Here is a 26,369-nt window from a genome sequence, read left to right as displayed (position 1 = left end):
AGACAGTCTTTTCATTAAGTGGGATATTCTTCTCTGTGGTATTCAACCAGTGCCAATGATACCTGAGCTGAGCAGTGAGCTAGTTAGACAGCATAACCATAGCGACGGTGGACAGCGAGGGTCAATCAGTAACTGCATATGACTCTCATACGATGCTTTCCGCCACACAACATGCAGAGTTGATGAAAAACAAAACATGGTCAGTGAGTTTGCGTTGTAGTAATGAGAGATTGTAGTGAAGTAATCTACCTATTAACCTGATTCACCTGGAAATTTAACCTTGCAGACCCCCCCCCCCTCCCCCCCTCCCCCTCCATAACTCAGCGGATTTACATGAATCATAGAAATGACCTTTTTTGTTTCAAAACAGCAGTTTTCACCCAAAAGGTGATGGGGTTGCACCTATGATGAAATAAATGTCTTTTTTGGCACTTTTTGAGCACCACAAGCTGAGTGCCATCCAATTCCATTATATTGGAGAGAAGGCAGACATCTCTACTGCCGATATCTGCAGCACTTGGCGACTCAAAAACGCAACAATCCAGATTGATAAATAGCACTACAAGTAAGAGGAAACTATCTATTTTTTATTTTTGAGATGAACTGATCATTAAAATTGTAGAAAAAGTGAAGAACAAGTTAGCCATCAGCCCAGATCTGTTGCAGCTATAAACACTGCAGAATCACTTGAATGAATATAATGTGCTTCCTCTCTTTCTCGCTCTGCCCTCCTCTTCATTTTCCCATAACTCACTCCCTACTTGTCCTAACCCTCTCCATCCAACTCTTTCCTTTTAACCCCTGCTCTCCTCCCAACTCTGGTCACCTGTGCTGTGCTCATATCCCTGATTCACTACAATTTTCTCATTGAGGTTTTATAGCCTTTTTCTCGCTCCCTCACTCCCCGCATCATCTCTCTCTGTCTCTCTTTGCCTCCATCGCTCCGTCTCTCTTTCACACTCTGACCCAGAGGGCTGTGTTTCGCTGAAATCCAATCCTCTCTCTTTTTTAAATCTGCTGTTCCATTTCACTCCCATTTTGTCACACTGCAGTGCACATACAATACCCGCTCCTACCTCATTCCAACCCTTTTCTCTGTCTCCACACACACACACACACACACACACACACACACACACACACACACATTCACAGAACAGTGCACACCAACAAACACTTGTGCAACTGCATAAACACAAAGGAAAAAAAGGCAGATTTAAAAAAAAAAGCATAATTAAGCCATCAATCAAATTTGATGCTCTTGGTTGGATTCATGCACAAACACACACCTCACACCCTCTCTTGTGGTTCTGGGGTCATCCATCACAGCATCACTGACTACACTCAACCTCAACTCAGAACCAATCACACAGAGGTTAGAGACTGAGTGCTTGTGAATGTGTGTGTGTGTGTGTGTGTGTGTGTGAGAGAGAGTGTTTGTGAGAGGGAACCACCATTTGCTTTGGGAATAGACACTGAGGAGAGTGAGTGAGAGATCGAGCAGAGTGAACTGTGATCTGTGTTGTTTACTGCTGAACAGTTGTGACCACTAAAAAAAAAAAAAAAAAAACCTCTATGTTGTTGTTGCTATGGAATTATCATTCTCAACTTGTACACTGATAACAAATACTACAGCAGACAAATACTACAAAAACTGCAAAACTACAAACTACCAAAAAAATAGCAATAATGATTTATTCCATCTTTATTTTGAATAAATAAGATCTAAAAATACACCCAAAAAAATAACAAGCATTCAAGGTTAGAACGTTTTGAAAGTGGGAGGCCGTTGCTTTCTATGCACGTTTTTTAAACAAAATAACAACAACAATTTTTTACACTATTTTATGAAATGTATAAGATAAGAGGAGTAGTGTTTTAAGAGACTAACATTAGAACTAGGTATTAAAGCTTGTTACAGCCTCAGATTCAATAATATTATGTTTTCATTCAAGTATTAGTGTTGTATTTAAGCCAAAAAGCAGACCACTGTAAAGTCAATTATTCGCTATCTGTTTTCTTCTCCTCTAGTGCTTTGCCTTGTCCCATATTATGCAAATAGTGACATACAGCAACTGGCTGTTCAAGTTTTTGGTCTCCGAGCGAAGGTGCTTAATTAAAAAATGATGGTGTCAGCATCAGAGTCTGACATTTTGCAGCCATGATAATTTACCCTGTTATTTGGTGCCCTGGTCAAATCTGCCGTTCACGTCATTAATATCTTCACCTGAGGCTTACAAAAGTCTGTCGTTATGTACTCGTCTTTTTACTGTTGTTTGAGAAAGAGAGCAGCTCCGGTCTGTATCCACTGGTTGGGGTTCGCTCCACAGGGAAGAGAGATGTGCGTAACCACCTTCACCCTCTCTGAGCTCGTATACAGAGGCAGCCAGATACTGTCTTCTGATGCAGTCGAGTTGGAAGCAGAGTTCTAGGATCAAATGAAAAACGCACAAATTAATAAATGTATGCAAAATTACTGTATTTCTAGGTCTACAGACTGGGGCCAGAGTGCAAGCAAATCAGTTTTGTTTGTCGAGTCACATTTCAAAGAGCCAATTCTTTGTTTTAGTGTCTACGGGGGTTCGCTTTGGTCCCCATGATGTACATATCATCTTTCACCCATGTCTGAAAGCATCTGCATGGGCCCCTATGCAGAAGTCTGTGTACTGTACATTTTTGTGACTGCACAAACTGTGCACATAGCAAGCAGGTCAACTGTGCATGCTTCAATCTCTCTTCCATACTCCAGTCCAGCCTAAATCACTGCAGTCAAGTCAACTACAGCTGCTGAAGTTAGTTTTAATTTAGATATTCAACAGACATTCGCTTTGGACTCAGCAGCGTCTTCTTAGTTTCACTTTTACCTGATGTTGGCAGTAGGATGATGGTAAGCTCAACTCCCAACCCTCACATTTACTGCCAGGGGTTGATGCAGAACCTCAATTGTACTATGAATGGAACGTCGCAGGCATCTGTACGCCTGCAGCTGTCCACAGACATTCAATGCGGAAAGTATGTTCTAGCCTTAGGACAGACTGTCGGCACTGTTATTTGCAAGATATTAGATCATATTTGTGTCCAGACATCACCAACCTATCTGCACTGGTTGCTGTGGTGAGGACATACACTTCAGTAACTATGTAGCTATGCTGGTGATGCGGCTTTCCAGTGCGGAAACATGAGAAAGAATAAGCTTTTCTCCAGAGTGCCAGCAGACAATTTCTTTTCAGTGTCTGCCCACAGACTGTTGTTCTACATTTTGTTTTTCATAGCACTTTGCAGCATGGATTCTTCTCAGCACATCCATCAATCTGGATTTGATGCTGTTGTTGTGTGTTGCATTTTGAATGATGCAAAAGACACTTTGAAATCCAAATAGAGCGTCCAGACTGAGATGCATCTTTAGAAATCAGATTAAAATCGCATTTCAGACCATCTCCAAATGTGGTTTGGATTCAATTTGCAAAAATCGCATTTCATGTGAGTGTGTGTTTTGTTTTGGTTAGTTTTTTCTTTTGCTTACTAGATGTTCTAAAATCAATGTGGATATGTTAAAAACAGATATGGGTTGGCAGTCTGAAAAATAGCATAAGAATAATAAAATAAAATGTGTTTCTCAGCTACTCCACAAACACTAATCAATAATAAAATAAAAATATATAAATAAACCCAAATATACTTCTATGAGTGCAAATGTTGAGTACTCTGCCATAAACAACTGCTTAGTTTGTCACAAGTTTATTCTATATTTCTCAGACTGAACAGGTGAACATGCCTTTAGGAGTTACAGATGGTCTGTCAGTTAAGTTCAAGATTATATTAGACAATATAAAGAGTCTTACAGAAGTCCACATCCTGTCCATGTTCCATGCAAATCTGTATGTCAGACAGACAGGACACTAACTTGTCTTGGTGAACAATATGTTTGTGTTTCAAAAAAAAAACCAACTACCTGTGGAATCCAGGCCATGTGGCAGGGTGGGACAGCCGACACACTGGGAGAGTCATGTTGATTCTCACAAAGATGAACACCATCAAAACTACAACCCTCCAACTGAAGACCTCCAACCTGGGAAAGAGATGTGAGAGGAGAAAAAGGAAAGGAAGTTTGGCAAACATCAAAAATAAAACACGTGAAGTGAGGAGAAAGAGAAAGCGTAAACAGCAGATTAAAGAAAAGGATGGGATAATGAAGTCAAAACATTTGGTGTAATATAAAGAGATGAGAGTGTATGTAAACAAGCATGAGAGGGAGACACACATTGCTGTCATACAGCATGTTATGCACATCGTACATGAGACACAGTGTTTATATGAGTGAATTCAGTCCAGTGACTCAGGGATTTTCCCCAGCAGGGCAGACAAGCAAAGGGAACTCTGGTGTCAACTCCAACATACACAGACAACTACTAAATCACCATGATTTGGGCGAGAAAAAAGTAAGAGTGAGACAAAACCAGAAAAAGCGACACTGTGTGTGTGGTGTGTGTAAGAGAGCTCATTGCTTCACAACAATTATCCCCTTTCTCTTTCTCTGTCAGATGTCTGAATATTTCCCTTCCCTCCCTGCAGCTGCAGCCTCTTTTTAAGCACCCACACTCTTCCCCCCTCTCTCTTTGTATATTTTAAATAAGTGCATGTCAAACCGATGCCAATTTTTATTGGCATGACAGAAAAGAACAAATGCCTAAAAGTATTTGAACTGTAGACAATACAATTATATCACCCCTGAATCAGAGCATGAAAAGGAAAGAAATTAAGACTGAAAGTGGTATTGTACAATGTGTGCGCCCTCCGTCCTTGTATGAATGTGTGCTCATCAAATGCATGAAAAAGGAAAGACCAGAGATGACTGCTGTCAAGGGAAGCAGTTTCTAATGGATATGCAGCAAACTCTTTGCTTTCTTTCTCGTGATTCTCTCTCTCTCTGGTCCTGCCTTCTAATCTGCATCTGTATTCTATTCTTGCAGTCTTTTACTCCATTATTTTCCAATTATCACTAAGCCAGAGTCTGCCTTGTTTATAGCGCCAGTATTCTGCAGCTGGGTGGGAGCAGTGTGCGTCTGCATGCATGACCTGTACGATTATGTGTTTGTCGTAATTTTACCTTTACTTGCAGCTTGGCCTGCGTAATGGGACTCCTCCATGATGTGAAAAACACCAAACTATCCATAGAACAACCCATGGACCTAAAACAACAAAAAGATGTTATTAACTGTATATGTATTATTCCTGTCTCACACAAACCCACAAGTATTCAGAGTTACCTGGCAGTTTCTTGTCTCAAAGCATTGAGGAAGGTGTCAGGGTGGAAGAGCTCAGAGAGATCTAGGGTGTCAGATAGAAGAGTTTGTCTGCCTGCACGCTCCACCCAACTCTGGATACAGAGATATAGAATAAGACATAACAGAATAATGAACCAAAGACCTAGATGATAACAAATAAACACTCAAAATAACACACAATTCAGGCGTGAAATTCCATCAGTTTCACACAAGAGTCAGTCAAAACACTTAGTGGATCAATGAAAGATAATGAGAATAAACTCAGTTCAATTTGACACAAACAGAGAAGGCTCTAATAACTTCTGTCATTTGCTCTAAATATTTACCCTCTCACTATGAATTTGATTGAAGTTTGGTTACAAAGAATACAAATAGTCGATGTTTGTTTTGTATTCGGCTCTTTAGATGTTCATAGAGAACATTGATCTGTGAGTGAAATGGTCATAATTTCTAGTTGCGTCAGTGTGTATTGGTTAATGAGAGATAAAAAGGGTTACAAAGGGCCAGCGCAAAACACAAAGTCAATAAATATATGTGGCCAATAGAGTATTTAATGTCCTCTTGTTCTTTAATCACCACATCAACAAGCTGATAACATTAAAACCCCAATTACCTCCTAATGGGAGTGCAGTGCATGCACATACACACACACAAACACAGACTCCTATTTGAGCATGTGTATTTATTGTACACTTAGACCACAGTTGTAGCCAGCCACAGCCCTCAGAAACACTATGTGTTTCTGAGGGCTTATGTGTGCATGTTTCTGAGGGTACATGCACACATAAATAAAAGAAGTGCTTTCCTTTGTAAGGCACACAAGCTGGTAGTGGAATGAAACTAAGTACATTTACTCAAGTGCTGTACTTAAGTAAGCATTTGAGGTACTTGCACTTTACTTGAGTCTCTTCTTTTAATGAAACATTGTACTTCTACTTCACTACATTTCAGAGGGAATTATTGAACTACATTTATCTGAAAGCTGTAGTTACTAGTTAGTTTGCAAAATAACATTTTTATTACGAATTTTTAAATACAATATTTTGCTACAAATTAAATAGCCCAACAGTTTATATAAGTGCAGCTGAAGCGATTAGTCGATTAATCATTAGCTGATTGACAGAAAATTAATTGGTAAGTATTTTTGATAAAGATTAAGTCACTTTCTCATTTATTTCGAATATTTTTTAGTTTTTTAGTCACATTTTGAATGCGGGACTTTTACTTGTAACATTTTCACAGTGTGGTATCAGTAATTTTACTTAAGTAAAGGATCTGAATACTTTCTCCATCACTGTTAATACACGTTTTATTTCTTCACTCACTATAATATTTAATGGTAGACCTTCTTCTGGTGTGATCGCGACTAATGTGATAAGCCACCTGAGCGTAACTTTGGGTTGCATTTTTCTGCTGATTCTGTTTTAACCTTTAGCCACAGGCTACTGCCTTTTTTTTGGCAACATCTGTGGTTCCATTGCCACAACCTGGGCGCGGTGCCCACATTAAATTATTGGGAGGACTGCCGTTTTTGCCTCAATGCTGCAGGTTTCATTGCAACTAGTGGCACCACTTAAGTGTTGCACATATTATGCTCTGACCTCAGTGCTAATGCTGTTAGCTTAAGTTAGCAATTCTGAACTCTGCAGTTAAATGTGAAAGTATGGTGAAAACATAGTTTTCATTATGTTTGCACTTTTCCTGTGTGGCCCTAAATCATATGCTGGCTCCCTAAATGGGCACTCAGTCAGCAAATCTTTGACTCAGACACATTCGAGCACATGCATGCAGAGACAGGGATGTGTATGTGCAAATACACTAACAAACAGCAAACACTGTACCCAGATTTATGTACACAAAGATGAAGTGGGGATCTGTTTGACTGGAGATAGACCCCTCTAAGTCTTCTCCAATATGTTCATCCAGTCTGCCTTATTCAGCAACATCTGCTTTGATCATGTAAGCAGCCTCCTTCTGTCACTGCAAAAACTAGCTATTTTTGTCAAAGGCAAGGCTCAGGACTTAACCTGATATGATATCTCACAATATAATCTTAGCTCTCAGTTTTCCCTTTCTTTTTTGGGAAATGTTGCCGAATGGCACTACAACTGATTTCCCTGCTTATCATGATATACTTTACATAAGCCTGTTTGGCTGCAGTGGCCAGATTTAAGCCTTTAGAGTTGACCTAAGATTGAAGTTTTGATCTATTCTGGGTGCTTTTTGCATTTATCTTATTTATTTTCTTAACTGGTCGGCAGTTCTCCCTAAATCGTCAAAGAAACTAGTGGATTTGGAGGTCAGCTGAAGAAAATTGCTGACAAATATAGGCGGAATCAGCAAACATCTGATCCTATCTCTATTATAAATGGATTCCTTTTTAGCTCAGCATCAGACTCTGCTGGCTTTAGAGATAAATTGGGATGAGCATTATGCCAAGGAAAAATATGCACAAATGCAAGACCACATCCACAAAGGCGCACGCACAATGATGTAGCTGCAAGAGCATGCACACACATACAGGGGTTGACCAAGATTTTTGGGTATTAATAATACAGCAAGCCAGTGTGTGCTGGTATGCATAGTATTGCGTGTGTATGTGTGTGTGAGCATTTGAGTGTTTTCAAGGTCGTCCTGCTCGTCTGGGGTGCACTGCTGTGCTGTTAGCTCTTTATTCTTCAGCAGCTCCACACAGCAGCAGCTCTGGCCGTCTCCGCCTTTATTAGGCTGATTAGCTAACAGGACACAGACACAGTGCTAACAGAGATATCACTCACTGCTGATGGGCAGAAATAGACAGTTAAGGACAGTGCAGCCTCCAGATAGACACACATGAAGACAGATGGAGCGCAGGTAGACAGGAGGGCTAGCCGACAGAGAGAGACGAGAGCAGCAGACAGGGAGACGTACATACAAACAGATGGGTAGGCAGGCAGGATGGCCGGCAGATAGATGGGCAGTGAGGCTCGCCTACATGAATTGCAAAATGCATCAAATTTCACATAAAAAATAAATAATTTCTGAGTGTGTGTGTGTGTATTCTAGTCTGCCAGAACATATTGAGGTAGGCGTACAGTCAGACACAGTTGAGAGAAGTTTCAGCCAGAGTCTTTATTTCCTGGCACCAACCTTGGGCAGACACTTCCCAGAACCTCATGCTTTTATATAATAATCCGCATTTATTTATGAAGCGCTTTTGAAAACAACATTAGGATTTTTCTGGCATGGTTTTGGTCAACACATTGCTTCAGTCAGTGATAAATAATTTTAGTCATGAGCCAAAAGTACTTAGTCTGGTCTTTGGACTGAGGCTCAGCTAAAGGACTCTTGTCATGAGGGGAAACATCAGAAAAAAAGGTCTAGGGCTATGGTGGGATACCTGAGGTGCAAAGTCCATTTTAAATCATTTAAAACTACAGAAATCCAAAAATGTCCTTCAGTAATATTAATCACAACTAGAGGACAAGGCTCCCGGTACAATATAAATGCATGATGGATTTAAATGGATGCTTCAATCAGTATAGTAATGCTGACTGGAAAACTCTTAGGCCTCTTAAGTCTTTTTCCTGCGAGAGTACAGTGGGTTCCAAAAGGCATCTGTGTTTTTTAATAACCAGTGAGGTCGTCATGCCACAGAAATGTAAACACAAGTCCTCTGAAAGGAGCAGGCCTGTGTGAATTTCAGTTGAAGAAGTTAGAAATGTGGGAGGAAGGCAAACGAAGAAATGACCCAACAAATAGCAAGAAATTAGCAAAAAGCACTTGAAATTATCTGGAAATTAGAAAAAAAAACCAAACAAACAAACATACATGGCAAACATGAAAATATAATAAATCTGTTGCGTAATTTTAAATATGCAGTCATAATAGTTATAAAACAAACAATTTGCCCCCCGCTTTTCTCATTTTTTCCTAGAAATCCTTTCTTAAGTTTAAAAAAAAATCTAAATCTAATTTATTACTAATTTCTTGCAATGTGTGAACCATTTCTTTCTCCAAGTTGTGCATTGCGCTTTTCCAATGTTTTCAAGAAATCACACAAATTTGCCCAATGTTAAAAGATTTAAATACTCATGAAAGGTGCCTGGTCATTATTTAATTCCATCTGGTTTCAAATGGTACTCACGTGAACACACCTGTAGGAGAATGACAGACTAACATAGACAGAAAGCACAGCATGTCTCTTTGTGTTACCTGTATGGCGAGAGCCCGTGTTACAACAGCTCTGAGGTAATGCATCGGCTCCTCTGGTCCCTCCCATCTATTCTGCCATGTTAAAGGACACTGAGACGGAGGGAAGCGGGCACAGAGAGGAAGAAAAGTTATTTAGAGCCATAATGTAAAAATACATAACAAAAACAAGTGTCAGCAAGAAGGTAAACCGTATTATTTTCACATTTTGCAATCAGTGAGTGACGTGCCACAGTCAGGCTGCCGTGTGGTCGACTGATTGAGCCTCTCTTTCACTTACTGAACACAGCTGTCAGCCCAGAGAGCCACAGCATACAGGAGGACTGCAGACTCACTCAGCTGTGTTGAAGACATTCTTCAAGGGGAAGTAGCTAATGTCTGCCCCCCCAAAAAGTCTCCAGATTTGTCCCCCAGCTATTTTTTGAACAAAGTTGCTAAAGGAGTCTTAAAAGTTACTAGCTTATGGTGTAAACTGCATACCGTGTTACCTCAACTGTCCCCATATCAGTTGCATTTGGTTCCTTTCTTTTCCCATCACTAAAGGCTACCAGTAGCTAAATTGTGCAACACAGACAGATGTTGGCAACTTTCATACTATTCCATATACACATTTGAACATCATGCCTCAGTCACTACACTCTCCTTCACTGCACAGCCACTGTGGTGTCAGTGGTGACATCATCTTCTAAAATCTTGATGTCAAAGGGTTAGAGTTAGCAGACATGCAGATGAGTGAATCTGTGAAGTGCTTGTCTTAAGGGCTGTGCGCACTAAAAATGATAATGATGTGAGCATCTATACGGATGAGAAATCTGTAAACATTGGTGCAAAGCTGCACTATATGCTCCAGGTATGTGTGCAGTAAATTTGCTTGGATTTAAATTGGCTGCCAGTGTTTCACTCATTCTTGAAATCACTCTCAAAGTGATCCCAACTATATTGCTTGCCACTGTTGTCGTCGTTGTAGTTGTGCTGTGGATGTTGTATTAATGGTTATTGTTGTAGCTATCGTTCTTAGTGTGGACATCCCTTTACTGTATACTGTATAAAGGTTTGAATCATTACACTAAACTTAAATGCTACTCAAAATTCACAGTAACAAAAGTCTATCGTAAATGCAGATATTACTTTCTGTCTGCCTCATCCTGCAGTACGTATATAACACATTTCCTTTAACCCACATTAGTGTGTTTATCTATCTGCCTGTGCCCTTTGTCTCACACTGGAACTGTAACAAAAGCACATTTCACTCTCCTGAATCACACTGCCTCAGTGACTTGTCAAAAAACAAAGAAAACCCAAAAAAACAAATCCTCCACAGAAAATCAACTACTGCTGTTGTTTTTCTGCGGCATTGCTCATTTTTCAAAGGAGATTCCAAAGCAGGAGACAGTGTGATGTTTTTATGTTGCAGCAAACATTTGGGTAGGGAGGAATGGATGAATGTACGAAAGTCCAGTCACTGTTGGTTTCTTTTAACAATGACAAGAATCTTTCCAGATGCTAACAAGGTAGTTTTAATTGCCTAACCTTTACCAGGCGTTAACCAAAGAGGTGGAAGTTTACAAAACGCTCATATGTGTGGTTTCTGAAATGCTCAAAGGGTTTATTTTGGAAAGCACTGACAAATGCAATATTTGTGTGTAGGTGGCAAATAAAAACTCCCCTCAGGAGACAAACTGTTAATGCTGGAACAGGTTAGGCAGTCCATGTTGCTTAAACTGTTTAACAGAGATCAAAGAACTGCCTTACACACACACACACACACACACAGACACAGACACAGACACAGACACACACACACACACACACACACACACACACACACACACACACACACACACACACACTGGGAGACTGAGGATTAAGAATTTGATGTTATTGGAGCTTGAAAGTCATAATGGACCTAAAAGGGTCCCTGCATGTCTCTCAGCTGCAACTCAACCATTCAGCCACTCTCCTGCTGTGTGAGTACATGTGTGTGTTTTTCACATTGAAGTGTGTGATGGTATAAGTGTGCAGGTTTAAGTTATGTCAGTGAAATTTGATAACATTTTCTGATCAATCTTAATGATGCCAGAAAACAAGTTTACTCTCAGAGCTAGTGGTACCCACGGAAAGCATATCAGAGCACAGATAACAATAATAAAAAAAATCATTTTCAGCTGCATTTAGTTAAAATTAAAATGTAAAGGCCTCACGCATTTTCAGACCAATTGTTTTCAACGTTTACACCGCTCTTAGCCCCAGGCTTGGAGCTGAGAAAGCATTTGCAGTGGCACAATCCTCAAACATTCAGGGAGAGCTAACCCAGACTTTGGCTTAGGGCTTGCTGGCCCTGCTGTGGAGCAGGGTCCCGAGTTTGCAGGACTATCCCCTGAAAAAGGACTTAACCCGGGCTAAAAGTTGCAAGTGTGAAACGAGGCTTAAGGTAAACAATATAATTTTAGAATGTTAAGCGTACAGCGTAATTTGTTGAGCCCTTGGCTTAGATTAGCTCTAGGTAACAATGTATGTGCAAAAAGGACTAAAACCCCCTTCCCGCTAAAATATGTATTTTTTCAAACATGCGTAAACCTGCTAAAAATAGACTACATCATGGACAGACCAGAGAGCAGTTAAACAGTAGATAGCAGCATGGACAGAGGTCTATGAAAATCTTACAGTGGTTACTTCTTTTTATATATCTCTTACTTATCCAGTCTCTCTTTCAAACTCAGTGTACACTAATTTCGAGTGATGTTTGAGCGCTGCTTAGGCGGCAATGGATGATAAATGACAGCTCGTCATTGCATCTCACCAGTTAAGGAACTGAAATTAGCCCGTTCATGTCAGTGTTGAGTTCCAAACAATGCCAATAGAGACGAAGGCAATACAAACTGTGTCAACTGCATGTCATTTGACCCAGGTGTAAATGCTGATTGTACACTTTCCTATTGCATTAAAAAAAAACAGTTGTTAGCCGGAGTTGGCGGGTTTTCTTGTGCAGTGAAAATGAGGCTTTACTTAGCCCAGGACTACAGTAAGCCCTGGGCTAAAAGAAAGCAGTTTAAAAGTTTATGAGAAAGAGTGAGCTGTCTTTTAATTGTTTAAAATAAAGAAATAATGAATACTTCCTCCAAAATAGTCTCTGTGTTTATTGGATTCATACTCTGCCAGTGCTTTTAATTACACATCTTCTCTCATGAGAAATGCACATGTGACTTTGCATTGCAGTTTGTTGCCAAAGCATTTAATTGGTGCAAACTCAGTCTCCAAGGTAACTGAATTTTTCAAGTAGCTGGTAGGGCTCACTGGCAGGTACATTTTTTTTCGAATAAGAATATTCCTTTGATTATTTTTTGCTTATGACCCCTAGTTTTCTAAATAGTAACTATGATAAATAAATAACTGATTAAATAAAAACAGTCTGTATTGGCTAATTGTTACAACTGATACTGAAAGATTCACTGATACTAGAGATTGTTTAACCTTTAATCAAAAAGCCATCTCTGCATCAGTCCTTGTGTCTGGATATTAATGATCTTTCAACTGACTGAAGGCAGTGGTGATATTTATTTCTGTTTTGCTGCGCTGCTTACCACTCTCTTCTGATGCTTGGGTGGTTTCCAAGTATCTAATTATTTTTTACTGCACAGCCGAAAAGAGGGGCAATGGAGCTGATCCCTCCAGAGCTGTGCCTGCCACACTTTTACAATATTACAACCCCAAATCGTCAATTTTCCAAATATATAAATCACGTGACCAGCGCTTTCTGTTCCTCGTCTCTGGTTAAAACTTGGCATATCAGTGATGTAAAGAGCCTAACACATAATGGTGGTTGAAGAATACAACGTGCAGAGTTTTACCTAATGTTATTCACTGTGAAGACAACTAATCTCATTTACATTCAGTGTTGAAATGCTATTTTTTAGCAGTAACAACAACCACCTGTTAACTAATGTGGAAATATTACAAGTAATTAAGTCTAAATGATTTATTCAGTAAGTTAAATACATAGAGATAAGACAAATATTGGCTCTTTTCTTTTTTGTTGAGGTGATGGTAGAGGCCAGGGTTTGCTGTCATTGCCCAAAGAATAAAACTACACTTTACAATATAACTGCAGATGATAGAAGGTTGTCAAATTAATTCTGCTCTAATGGATACTGGGGAATGATAATATTGCTTTAAGTGCAGTACTTGGTTGCGACGCAAAGAAGATAGCATTAAGGCCGCTTTACTCTACTCGGGACAAATGCTAATGCCAATTAGTCTCATAGAATCTACACACCACACAGTCTCCATAACCACAGAGTCAATAAAACTAATGGAAAAAAAGAAAAAAAGAATTTACTTCTTGTTTCGTCTTTATATGTTCTCTTACTTCAGTGTTGGAAAATATCACCACTTGGGGTCACCAAAGTAATCATGTTTTAAATCCTGGTGGTAGTAAATCTAACTTGTGTTAATGATTTTGCGGATTGCAGCGTCAACTAAAGTGGCAGCTGCTGTTGCTTTTTTAAAGCTTCCAAAACCCATTTTAACCAAGGTATCGTATTCTAGGCATTTCTGTTCAACTCACTGTGATCGAGGTCTGTAGAAACCCTCTCTTTCTCTGGCCTGTGCCAATATTTTGGGTCAAAGCCAATCATCTGAATTTATAAAACAGGCTAAATGGTGAAACTCTACAGAATTGCACTTCCCTACAAAACTAACAAAATACATCTGTTTGACTATCAAACAGCTCTTTTTTTAAATGCTGTGTTTTGATTAGGAACAGCACAGAAAGAACATTTTAAAATGGGTTCTAGAAATTATTATCAAGAAAACAAGCTGTGCTCGCTACTACTGGGTCACAGTACGTGCACTATGCACTGCTAGGTGTCCTCTTTTGTGGAAACTCAAAGCAGTTGAACACTTGAGAGAAACATGGACATCATCCATTTTTAAATCTTTTGTGGCTGATATGAGTATCCTAGATTTACTTTCACTATGAGCACTGATTTAACTGGTACAACCGGGTATGATGTCTGGGATATTGTGACATAAAATAATGATAATGAAGTAATTTACACATGAAGAATTTTGTCTTATATATGCATTAAAACTGAGAACAGTTCAATACAGTGAATGACACTTTAAATATATAATTTTGGCATACATTTTACATGTTAGTTATTGTTATTTAAACAAGTATACATCTGCAATACCTGCGACCACGTATGCCCATGCATCCACATGTCATCCCGCTTTGCCAGTTAGTATTAAATGCTTAAAAGCTTTGCGCACGCACGCACGCACACACACACACACACACACACACACACACACACACACACACACACACACACACACACACACACACACACACTGCCAAATTTCCATCTATTTAGGCAAAAACTGTGGCCATGAAAGGGTTGGTTAATTTTTGTTGAGTGCCTGACCGACCAACCAAGTGATATAGCAAGCTATAGAGCACCTGATCACAACAAATAAAAACATTCTTATCAGTATTGTGATACTGACTTCAACTTTACCACAAAGCTCACGCATTTCTTACAAATTGTCGTATAGGAATTTGATAGAGGGGAGTGAGACCAGGAAAGACAGAGGAAAACATGAGAGGAGAGAGTAGTTTGGGAGAGAGACAGGGATGAGACTAAAGACCTGCTGATTAATATAAAAAGAGAGAGCAGGAAAGCTGCGGAGAGGGAATAATGCCTAAGGCTACTCTCAAGAGATTACAAACACAGAAGAAGTAAAAGGTTGATTGTGTATCTCTACTCCCCTACTTCATCATTTCCCCTTTGTCCTCATCTCGGCCTGAGGACACACAAGAGGACACGAGCAGTGTTTGCTAGGTGTCTTTGTTTCAGCTCTGTATGCTCCTGTGGTCTCAACTTCATCTTCATAGCATGAGGAGGTTTAACACATCACCTCTAAAACTCAAAACATCACTGAAATGATATACTAAAGAGAAATATTCCTTCTGCACTAAAAATACAAGTTCTGTATATCACATTTCATTTTCCCGTGACTCCCCCTCTTTCTTTTTCCTTTCTTACCTCTTGATTGAGCAGTGCAGCAGCCAGTTTTTGGACTTCAGGAGTTAGCAGTTGGGTCCCTCTTATGACTTTACTCAGTGCAGCCAGGGATTGATGAATGCTCTGTGACAACATGTACAGTTTAGTGTACATACTGTGCCAATGTTTTAGGGCATTGGTACCTGGGGTGTCATTTGTCATCTTGCCATTTGATTGCTGTGAACTGGTTCATTATGACTGTGATTGATTAATTAGGCTTCTTATTTTCATCTCATTTATTTGCTCTCTTAAAAAAAGTGAATGTCTTGCATTGAAAAGAGTATTCAGTACATATGCACCACCAGGCGTTGTTGAGATTTCATGTATGACGTACATGCGGCACATTCTTAAGATGTATGACATACATGCAACGTAGCTGTTTTAGGCCACATCTGTGGCCTAAAACAGCTACTAAGGCATAAAAATAGTAAAAACATTTGTTGTTAGGAGCACTGGTTATTTGACACACCTGCACCAAGCGGATGGCGTTGAATTGCTCCAGAGTGATGAACGACAGGACCGGTGACCCCTGACCTTCTGTAGGTGGTGCCACCTTCTGGTGGATCAAAGTAGAACCCTGATAGACAGAAAGACATGTTGGCATACTGACAGGATAAACAAATAGTTTGCTAGTCATATTTAAAATGTAGTTTTTCAAGATTAAAATAGAGTATGAGGCAGATAAAGGGTGTGCAGAAGAGAGAAAGAAGATTTTTTTTAAATCACTGAAACATGGCTAATGTTGCATCAACTTATCAGATCACCCAATCTGGCTTCTACACAGGAGCACAAACACAGTATGCATTTTGTAACTGCCCCCGTGCATCAGCATGCTATAATATTTCTTTTAAATGATTTCCTCTGTTAGAGCTTATCTTTCTGATGTCCCCTGTGGGTTTCCTTTGCTCAACATACATAAACTAAATTCCTTCGTTCTTGGCTCACCCACAATAAAAAGATGTACCCAAATGGGAAATTAACTTTCTCTCTCTGCAATGCAAACCAGGGTGAAAATCTGTTGACATTAGTTAACACAGAGATCCACTGTAAGCACACTTCTTGTTTGAAAGTTTCTACAAACACAAACACATATAGAAAAAAAACACACGTGCAGAAACTTTGCTATTTTGCATTCTGTTGCAGATATGAAACTCTGTGCCCGCACACCATTTTGTTGGATAGAGGAAGAGAGAGATAAGTGAGACAGTGAGAAAAAAAAGCTGGTAGGATGAGATTCAGCTTGACTACAGCTCTGTTTGTCTATATTCAAGAATATAACATAACAGCCAAATAAACAGCCTCAGCCGTCTCATGCTCCTCCCTTCTATACAGACTACATAAAGACTTGTCAAAATAAATACATGCTTATTTCCATACACAAAATCATGCACACACATTTTACAGTAACAGAAGTGCACATGGCCATCATGCAAAAGCATGCACAAACACTCTTATAAAGTTGCACGTTTAAATTGAACACCAACAATTATACACATACACCCACAGACACACACACACACACACACACACACAAAAAAAAAAGCTTGTGCATCCAAGTTGCACTTCGGGAACACAAATCCACTGATGGTCAAACACAGAGGGTTAGCTGACGACAAAGTGCCGGTTAATTGAAAGCAGTCAGAGGTAGATTGTGATCTATGGGAAGCTGGCTGGTGATACAATGGCAACAATTAACACAGTCAATCATTCTCTTCTCAGTAGGCACAAAACAACTCTGCCTGCAAGGGACTGGGAGAGAAAGAGAGAGGGGCATAGGTGCGAATGACGAAAAAATGAGCAGGAGAGCATGTGTGATTTACAACATGAAAGTGAATAAAAGAGAGGCAGCGCGAGAGAGCGGGAATATGGTGGTTAAATTATTTAATGTAGAGGTAGATGTCCTTTTGATTTGAAAAGGTGCCAGTCTCCAAGCAACCGCACACAGCAGTGCTCCCCGACTAGGCAAGCCAGTGGCTATGACACACAGTGCTAAATTAGACCTTACTTATTTTCAATTAGCTTTTACAGCTTTTAATTTCAAGTAGTTTCTGCTGCAAAGGCATTGTAAAGACGTGATTTTGCATACAAATAAAGACAATCATGAAACTGTGAAAGCTCTACAAAAACTGTTCATCAAGTTATTGTAAATATTTGACAGGTGCTGTGGGTTTGGTGACTTAACGGTATAAGATATGTGGGAATTTAGCAGTTTAAGGTTTTGACAGCAAATGTGAATGACTCAGTTTAGTTATGTGGAAATCAGTGATATAGTACTCAAGATCAGTCTTGGGCTCAAGAATGAACTCAAGACTACTTTTTGAAGACCTCAGTCTCTTCCAGTACTTGACAGCATTTTAACTCAGTCTTGTCTACTCTTGGTCTCACACAAAGAGGACTCTGGATTTCCTTACAAGCGCACGACTGCAGAGAAATCACTGCATTGCCCGTGCAAAAAAGGAATGCTGAATAAAAATGGTTAAATTGATTTAAGTGTTTGTATTTGTTTGCTTGCTCATAGAAAACAAAGGAACATTCCCATACATAAACTTCACCTCAAATCTTTTTGATCATTTTATCAAGACATTTCACATGGTGCACTTCTACATACACAAATATATAGATACATAATATGGAAGAGATGAATTGGAAAAAAAGTACTGACCTGGTTGAGTTTCTTCCACAAGTGAAGGATGGGTGAAAGTCCATTTGACCAGAGCTCTCTGTCAAACTTTGAACCTGTTGCTATTGAGCGGCTCAGGATACGCAGCTGGGAAATCACCTGCGAGTCAACAAATCATAAACACAATATCAATTTAGCAAAGGTGTTTTAGATGTGGCACAGAGGTAATTATTTCTTGAATTAGTAATGTGAGTGTTGCATTGTTTATGAGATAGGTTTGCTCATAAAAGGTCAACCAAAAATAACTGGGCCCATGCAGTTTGTAACACCCTTCATATAACTGGACATTGAGGTGTGACTGATGATTATTAAAAGCTAAATGTAAACACAAAGGTATGTGTGGTGTTTACTAAATCATACCAGTCCACTGTAAAAAAAAAAGAAAAGAAAAAAAAAAGCATAATGTGAAGATGAAAAAATCTGCACTTTTGCTATTTTCAGTCAAAAGTCATGTGCGATTAAAAAGTAAATTATTGCTAGTTCTTAAAAAAAATGTAATAAAATGTCAGTGACACCTCTGGCAGCTACACTCTACAGTGACAGTCAACACCATTTCACATCCTGGAGTATTACAAGAGAAAAAAAGGCCAAACCCCAAACGCATCTCCTAACAGGTCCTTACACACCTAATCAAGCATGCTTAGCTTTAGGCTTAGAGTCTCGGATAGTGCTTTTATCATGACTCAGTGTGTGTGTTTGTGCAAATGTGCGGGTTTCTATACGTGTGTGTTGTAAAGGAAGGCAAAGTGTCTGATAAATGGCTTTCATTTGGTCCAGGAGAACTCTTTACTAACACCTGCTTTATCTTCTCTGCTCAGGAGGGAAAGTATGCGTATATGTGTGTCTATGTGCATGCATGTGTGTGCATGTGTGAGTTTCTATGGAAGAGAGAGAGAGAGGGGGGTTGGGGAAGGGATAAAAACTAGATAGCTAATCTACAACTTCACCCTGACAGGAGGAAAAATGAGGGCAGCTGAGGATGGAGATTGAAAATATGTTGGGGTTCATATATATAGGGATTTAAATATATTAAGATTTATTCTGATCTCAACCAATGACTACCAGGAGGCAACTGCATTTAATGCCATAAACCAACTGGGAAGAAAAAGTTATGAGACAATGTCTATGTGCAAGGGAGTTCAGTTTTAATCGCACTGAGTGCAGTCAATTTAGTTAAGGCTTTCACTTTAATTCATTGTAATCCATGATCGTGGTTTGGGGTATTTAATCAGGGGACTATTGCTCATGGTCTGAGTCAAGACTGTCTTCAGTAAAGACATATGCTGAACAGTGAAAAAAACAAGCATTGATGCCATGCATATACAGTATAATGGGGCTGAACAAAAGCACATTCAAGACAACTCATGTATTCTGACAAGAAGGGGGAAAGGATACTTTCTTGAAACCCAGTTTTTTGCATTATCTTAATTATGACAACACCCCAATGACACATCTTTACTCGCCACGCAATACTTACACTCAAAAAAGTCACTACATCGCACATGAAAACACAAATACACTGCATCTGTAAGCCCAAGGAAATCCTCTATACACATTTTAGACCCTTCTGACCCATGTTCAGTCATTCACACTATGCCCATGCATTCATTCTTTTAAACTAATTATTTTTTTAATTTTTGAATAAATTTTAAAAAGGGGGTGGGGTGGGGGGCTTTTTCCTCACATAACAAAGCAGGGCTCAGCCTTCTGAAGAATTTCTTTCCCTAGAGCTTTAACTTATGCGTTATTCCTTCCATATTATGGTTTAACCACAAGCATTGTACCCTAGACTGAAGATATGAGTGATTTCTGTTTTCAATTCCTTCGTGGATAACTCCCACAAAAGCAACTACTGGTTCTTAGGGGAACTTAGGGATACTTGGAAAATGGAGTTAAGAGCTAAATAAATTTTATCCCACTAATGCTTCAGTTTGTTGCATAACCAGAATGTATGGGCAAAATTAGAGTCTGTTTCCCTGCAATTCCTATAACAGTTGCTGGAAGACGATGACCCTATCTTTGCTATTATGTGTGGTATCTCACTATTTGTTTCCATTCCTATGCATTTATTTTAAATGGCATCCACCGACACCACGAATAGTCCCTTGGGCTACAACCTAGGGACAGGGAGAGAAAGAGAGGGAGAGAGCGAGAGAGAGAGAGATGAACGTGACAGTGACAAATGACAGCAGGAGGGGAGACAATCACAAGTAGAGGAGATCTGTGAGGAGAGAGACACAGTTACACATATTCAAGTGGCCTTGTGGGAGTTGTGTGAATTCAACTAGGTTGGTGGTTCCACTGATCAGCAGACCTCACTGACTGTATGAATGGACTTACATTAACACCACCATGAGGACAGCATACACAAACTGTAATTGTTCTGTATGGTTTAAGTGTGTTTGCTGAGGAGAATCACACACAGACAGACACATACAAAAAACATCAAAACAATCTAATTCTGTCCTCCTCCTGTCATCCTATCACATTTTATTTTTGCTCTATTTCCAAAACCACATGTATGAAGTTATTGTTATAAACGCAATTAATTCCCTTTACATGTTATATTGAATTACTGTATTATTATTTCTCTTAAATTATATACATTTAGCTGATCTCTTACCCAAAGCATCTTACATTAAGTGCATTCAAACATGTGTGTACAACCAAAAAAGAGCAAGAATCGTGCAAATGCATCATCTTCAAACCAAGTATGTTGATCTACTTCAAGTGCTACTCTTAAGAGACAATAGGATAAAGAGAGAAAGGGGTTTTTGATTTTATTTTATGGGCCATGGGGAAGTCTGAACAGAAGATGTTCAGAGTTTCTACTATCTTGATGTCAATGGAGAGTTTGTTCCATCACTGTAGAGCAAAAAGGTACTGCTGGGATTTCAACCCGGGATTTCCTGTATAATAGACAGGCATTTTAACCAGCGAAGCCACAGAGCCATCTGATTTCATTTGTGCCATTAGAAGTGAATCATACCAGAAAGGTGCGACTATAAATGGCCTAAATCCTTTTTCCTTCTTTCTCTCATTATTGATCTTCCAGCCTATTTTTTGGTGTAATCTCTCTCTCTCTTTCTTAAAACACAAACACAAACAACTAAGACAGTTGCTGTATGTGTGAGAGTGTGTTGCATTGAGTTACATCAGAATCTGCAGTGACCATCAACCACTAAACACACACATACACACACACACAAACTTACATTCATAAATAATGATTGTTTATGACAACGTGAGCATAGATATTGCGGACAATCTTTGTTGTGGTTCAAACAGACAGACATGCAAAAAATTACCCTATATTGAGCAACACGCACACACACATACCCACACACAGATACATCACAATATCAATTTTATGTCCCTCCTCTTTCTTGTGCATGAACCCAATGTTGTGCTTTGGGATCCTAACTGCAAAGGTGTTAAGTTATATGGCTAAAGAGCATGTGAGCTCAAAAATGATTTCATAGAAGTGACTTTTAAAAACATTTTCATCTTTTCCTATGTCAAACAAGTACAGGTATTATAGACATAGCAATGTCTGGTGACCCATGTCAAGTGAATCTAAGGTTAAGAAACTCTGCCCTCACTTTTATAATAATATGTCTAACCTCAACTTTTTAGCCTATAATACACTCTAAATTAATCATCTTTTTCCTTTTTTAAGACCCTTGGACATTTTGTGAGCAATACATTATTGTTGCAGTGTTTGCTGTTTTTAAGATCAGATTACACTTACAAACACAATGACCACACAATGACAACATGACCTCTGCAGCAATAAAAGATGATGGATTACTCATCTAAGCCTTGTTTCATGTCTTTGCAAAGTTAATTTTATTTCACAGTGAAATAAATGAGAACGGATGGCTGCCTGGTGAAATGCTTTAACCTTAAATTGAAGTCCTGACCCTAAAATAAACTGGTTTTATCTCATCACAATGGAGGTGGTTCCCCACAACATAGCTGGAGTTGTGGGTGTTTTTGAAGGCTAAACGCATGCGCGCGTGCACACACACACACTGAGTATAGGCTGATAAAACAGAAAGAACTGCAATGTCATACAAAGTAACTTCACAGGTTTCACCTCCAATCTGGTAGAGTAATCACCTCTGTAATTTGAACAGTAATTAGGAGATAAACTGCCTTTCTGTACACAGAGTGCAGTTAAGGTTAAAATGTGAGAAACACAGAGTACCTCTTGGCTGGAATTACTTTGACCTGACTCATCAAGTGGAGCTGGAAAACACCTGTAGAGCCCTTTTTCCACTTTACAACAAAAGCTAACAACTAACCAGCTGACCAGCTAAATTTTTGAAGTAAAGGGAAAGGTGTTAATTGGTATTAACACCTGGTTCAATGACTGAGTAGTAGTCAGGGGTATTTACTGGCTCTGGCTCTAATCGTAATTGATAGAAACACAACAACGCACTTATTCTTTTACCTCCTAACCAGCTAGATGCAAGGACACGGCACCACAAAACGCTGTCCATCTCTGTCCAACCGGCGTTCTAATATCTATCCAAATTAGTCTGCACTGAAGAAATAACTACTGTAAAGTTTTCACAGGCTGCCATTTATGCTGCTTTCTATTCTTTACCTGTTTGCTGGTAGACCAGAGTGTACAAGGCTCTACAGCAGATGAGTATGCCTTTCTGTGTGCAGGTTTTATTTTGTGTTTGTCATGCTGTATTACAGTCACAATATCTTCATTAAAGTAGCTGGTTGTTTTTTAATGCTTTTTGTGCAGTTTGCTGGCCTGCAACAGTTTATGTTAGGCATAGAGTAGAATGTTATAAGAAGTGAACATGGCCATAAGTATAAACTAACAATCCACACTGATCAATAAAAATGGTCTGAATGGTTCTGATACCTAATTATAAATCGGAATAAATGTGCAAATGAAGCAAGATAAATTTCTTCTTTGCATTCATGCTGAATGTAACTGAATGTCTGGAGTAGCATCGAAAGAACAATGGAGTGAGAGTGCTTACTGGCATGTACGTAAGTACATAGTTTTGTGAGCTTGAACAGTGTGTGTGTGTATGTGTACTGATGATTGCGCTTGTGAGTATTCCTGCTATATATTTAAATCAGTTTTGGTGAGGTTACATGGGAATGCATTTGTGCATGCCACTGTTTGTATCTCTGCATATGTGAGGAAGAGATGGAGGGTGCAGTGGTGGTGTGTGGGTATTAGGGAATAAGCAGGTGGCTGTGTGTGTGTGTGTGTGTGTGTGTGTGAACCTGGGAGCTGATGATTCTCTGAGAGGATCTCTCTATGTTGGCAGGCAGACCAAAGAATGCAGGTTTGTCATCCTCAGGGAGATTCTCTATTACGCTGCGGTAGTCCTGGAAAGACACACAGACACACAATGTACAGGTCACACACAGAATTCCACCCATTTGACCAAATAAAGAGAAAGAGTATGTGAGCATGCTGCCTTTTTTCATAATGGCCCTAAGACAAAAGACAACATTTTAGAATTTCCAAGCAATGTGTGCAGCTAAATTGAAAAAGTAAAAACTTGTAGCGCAGTTGTTAGATTGCTGTGTGGGTTTATAGGATAATTAATGCTACTTTGTCCTTAATTAAATGTGTTGAGTGCATGGTTTGTTGCAGGTTCTCTAACAATATCCATTTGGCACAAAAAGTATTTTCAAACAGTACAAATTATAAAGTTTGATATTGACTTTTTTTGTTTACCAAATCGTCTCTCAATGGCTCTACTTCTCATCGAATCAAAAGTTTTAGGCATGAATACCCATTATTGTGTGTGTGTATACTAAGCGGCATCAACAGAATGCAAACAGAATGCAAAGCAATAGAATAACAAAATCCATTCTGTGAACTTGAGGAAAACTAATCAGTTTTATTTGTAGTGGCTACTTTATAAACTAACATAAAATGAAGCTAACATAACATGGACTAATGAAACTCCAATACTGAGAAAACCACCGATAGTAAATCTAGTCAGTGAAAGGCTTAGGTGCATTAATTCAGTACCCTCTTTGAAGTGTTTTGCTTCTCTGCCAGTGGAGCTGGGACCAGCAGCTTAAAGGGATAGTTCACCCTCAAAAAATAATGCATAAAAAATGCAGCTTGTTGGAGATATTTTCCTTAGAGATGTCTGCCTTTTATTTTCTTTCTACAGAACTATACCTGCTATCCACATCACTGCGCAGGAGGATGAATGCATCTACTGCTAATTAACCTAGCACACCTGAGCTAGCTAATGTTACAACTCAGCTGAAGAGGACGCCATTGATTTTTACATGCTGTCACAAGCATGAGCCTCTCATCCATGAGCAGATGTACGCCTCCTTCTGTGCAGTGTTACAGTCTTTGGGTATAGGTCGGTAGAAAGAAAATAGCTCTGACATGAAACCGCTCACAACAAAGTCTGTAGTTTATTTTGAGTAACCACGTCATGATTTCTGGAGAGACACAATGCTGTTAAGTTTTTCAAATGTGCTTTTTGGCTCTTTGAGCACCACAAGCCAAGCGCCATTTAGTTCCATTATATTCAAGAGAGGGCAGATATCTTTATGGTAGATATCTCCATCACTGAAACAATCTAAATTGACCAATAGGACTACAGGTAAGAGGAAAAACATGGATTTTTGATTTTGGGGTGACCTGTCCCTTTAAGCTTTATTGTAGAAAAAACATATTAAGATGCTCCTATTTTCTCTGTGGCAAGAATTATTTTCCTGAACATCAACAACTTAAAAAGCCATACATACAGCATCTATGTCTGTAACTGTAAATTAAAATTAGCATTTTTGCATGTGTAACACCACTGTGTCATTTTGACAACCTACCAATACTGAGCAGGAGTTTGGGAGGCTGATCTGAGGTGGAAAGAAGCGCGTTCCTCCTCTGCTCTTTCTCTGACCAGCTGAGAGGAGGCGTGAGGAGAAGAACTGCTCTAGGTAGGAGCGTAAGATGCGGAGGTCAGAGGGGTTGTCAATCCGTCCACCATATATGGCGCTCTCCAACAGGCCATGGACAAACTCCCACTGGAAAGCTTTACCACCTTGGAGATACAAAGAGATGAAGACACAAAGAAAGCTACAAACATGTATACTGAGTGCATTCAGAGCAAAACAAAATGTTGCGCTAAGGTGCGCACATACATGCACAGATACAGAAAGGCAGGAAGATACAATCAAGCGCTCAGCTATATACAATACATAGAAATGCAAATGCTATGTTGTCTAGGTCATGCTCTGGTAATTGACCAAGAACCCACAGATTCCAGTTTTCATTACCATATGTGCTGCAGAGCAAATCAACAGAGCAGAGCTCTCCTATGCATTGTAATGTCTGTTAGCAGTTTTCTTACCTTCAAAAAGCCTGTCGATGATCTCAAAGCCAGCGCGGAGGTCTGACATTGAAAACTCATAGAACTTAGTCCAACCCTGAATAAAGGACAGAGAAGGGGAATAAGTATAAAAATGACAATTTATTTCTTTTGCTTCCTATACAAGAGTCACAACACATAAAGTACTAATGGGCTACTTTTAGAATTTGTCAACCAAACAGAAACAGACAGCATTCAAAATCTCACATCCACAGTGTTTGAAGATATGAGTATCAACCATAATATGTATTCCAATTCCTCTTAATCTTTTAACAGTTGTGTGCAAGTGCAGTCTTAATTACACGACTGCCATATTTTTCCTACCCTAGAGATGGAATACACAAACCAGGGAAATTAAAGACATCTGAATGTTAATCAGCATAGAGTGTGTTGGAAGTTGATATATCTTTCAATCTGCTGTAACTTCTCTTGTGGCATTCGTTTTCAGGGTAACAATCCACCGTGTGTACTAGTAATACTCAAGTGTGTTGGAACCACTTGTACACATCCACATACATTTTCATGCCTTAATGATCAGCTCAATTTCACAGTACACCAATTAATACTTCTCAGAAACCCAAGAGAACAAAGATCTTGTAACACAGCCCCAATAAAAACTGCCTTCAATGTCCAGATTGTAGGATTGAGGGGTATCTAAAGGCAAAAAATGATATTATATGAATATATAGTATTCATAACTATATTTTCGTTAGTTTATAATTATCTAAAAATAGGGCAATTTGCATTTTTACGTCAGCCACTGTAGTTC

The 26,369-nt window shown here is 39.2% G+C and overlaps 1 protein-coding gene across 1 annotated transcript in view; it reads right to left on the bottom strand.

The window, feature by feature from the left end:
• Positions 1–1,766: 1,766 nt before the first annotated feature.
• LOC121942951 (cytoplasmic dynein 2 heavy chain 1) overlaps positions 1,767–26,369 on the bottom strand; it is a 128,958-nt gene continuing 104,355 nt past the window's right edge. Inside the window, exons 86-96 of the mRNA XM_042486268.1 lie at positions 25,583–25,658; positions 25,059–25,273; positions 23,481–23,585; positions 18,204–18,320; positions 16,011–16,118; positions 15,524–15,625; positions 9,480–9,569; positions 5,268–5,377; positions 5,108–5,189; positions 3,953–4,069; positions 1,767–2,428 (exon numbers count right to left, since the gene is read on the bottom strand). Coding sequence (XP_042342202.1) covers positions 2,267–2,428; positions 3,953–4,069; positions 5,108–5,189; positions 5,268–5,377; positions 9,480–9,569; positions 15,524–15,625; positions 16,011–16,118; positions 18,204–18,320; positions 23,481–23,585; positions 25,059–25,273; positions 25,583–25,658 — 1,284 coding nt within the window. The 3' untranslated portion in view covers positions 1,767–2,266. The remainder of the gene's footprint in view (positions 2,429–3,952; positions 4,070–5,107; positions 5,190–5,267; positions 5,378–9,479; positions 9,570–15,523; positions 15,626–16,010; positions 16,119–18,203; positions 18,321–23,480; positions 23,586–25,058; positions 25,274–25,582; positions 25,659–26,369) is intronic.

The sequence above is a fragment of the Plectropomus leopardus genome, chromosome 5 (assembly GCF_008729295.1).
Source record: "Plectropomus leopardus isolate mb chromosome 5, YSFRI_Pleo_2.0, whole genome shotgun sequence".
NCBI classification, from domain to species: Eukaryota; Metazoa; Chordata; class Actinopteri; order Perciformes; family Serranidae; genus Plectropomus; species Plectropomus leopardus.
Note: the sequence above shows the minus strand (reverse complement) of the source record. Positions and strands in the feature narration are given on the sequence as shown.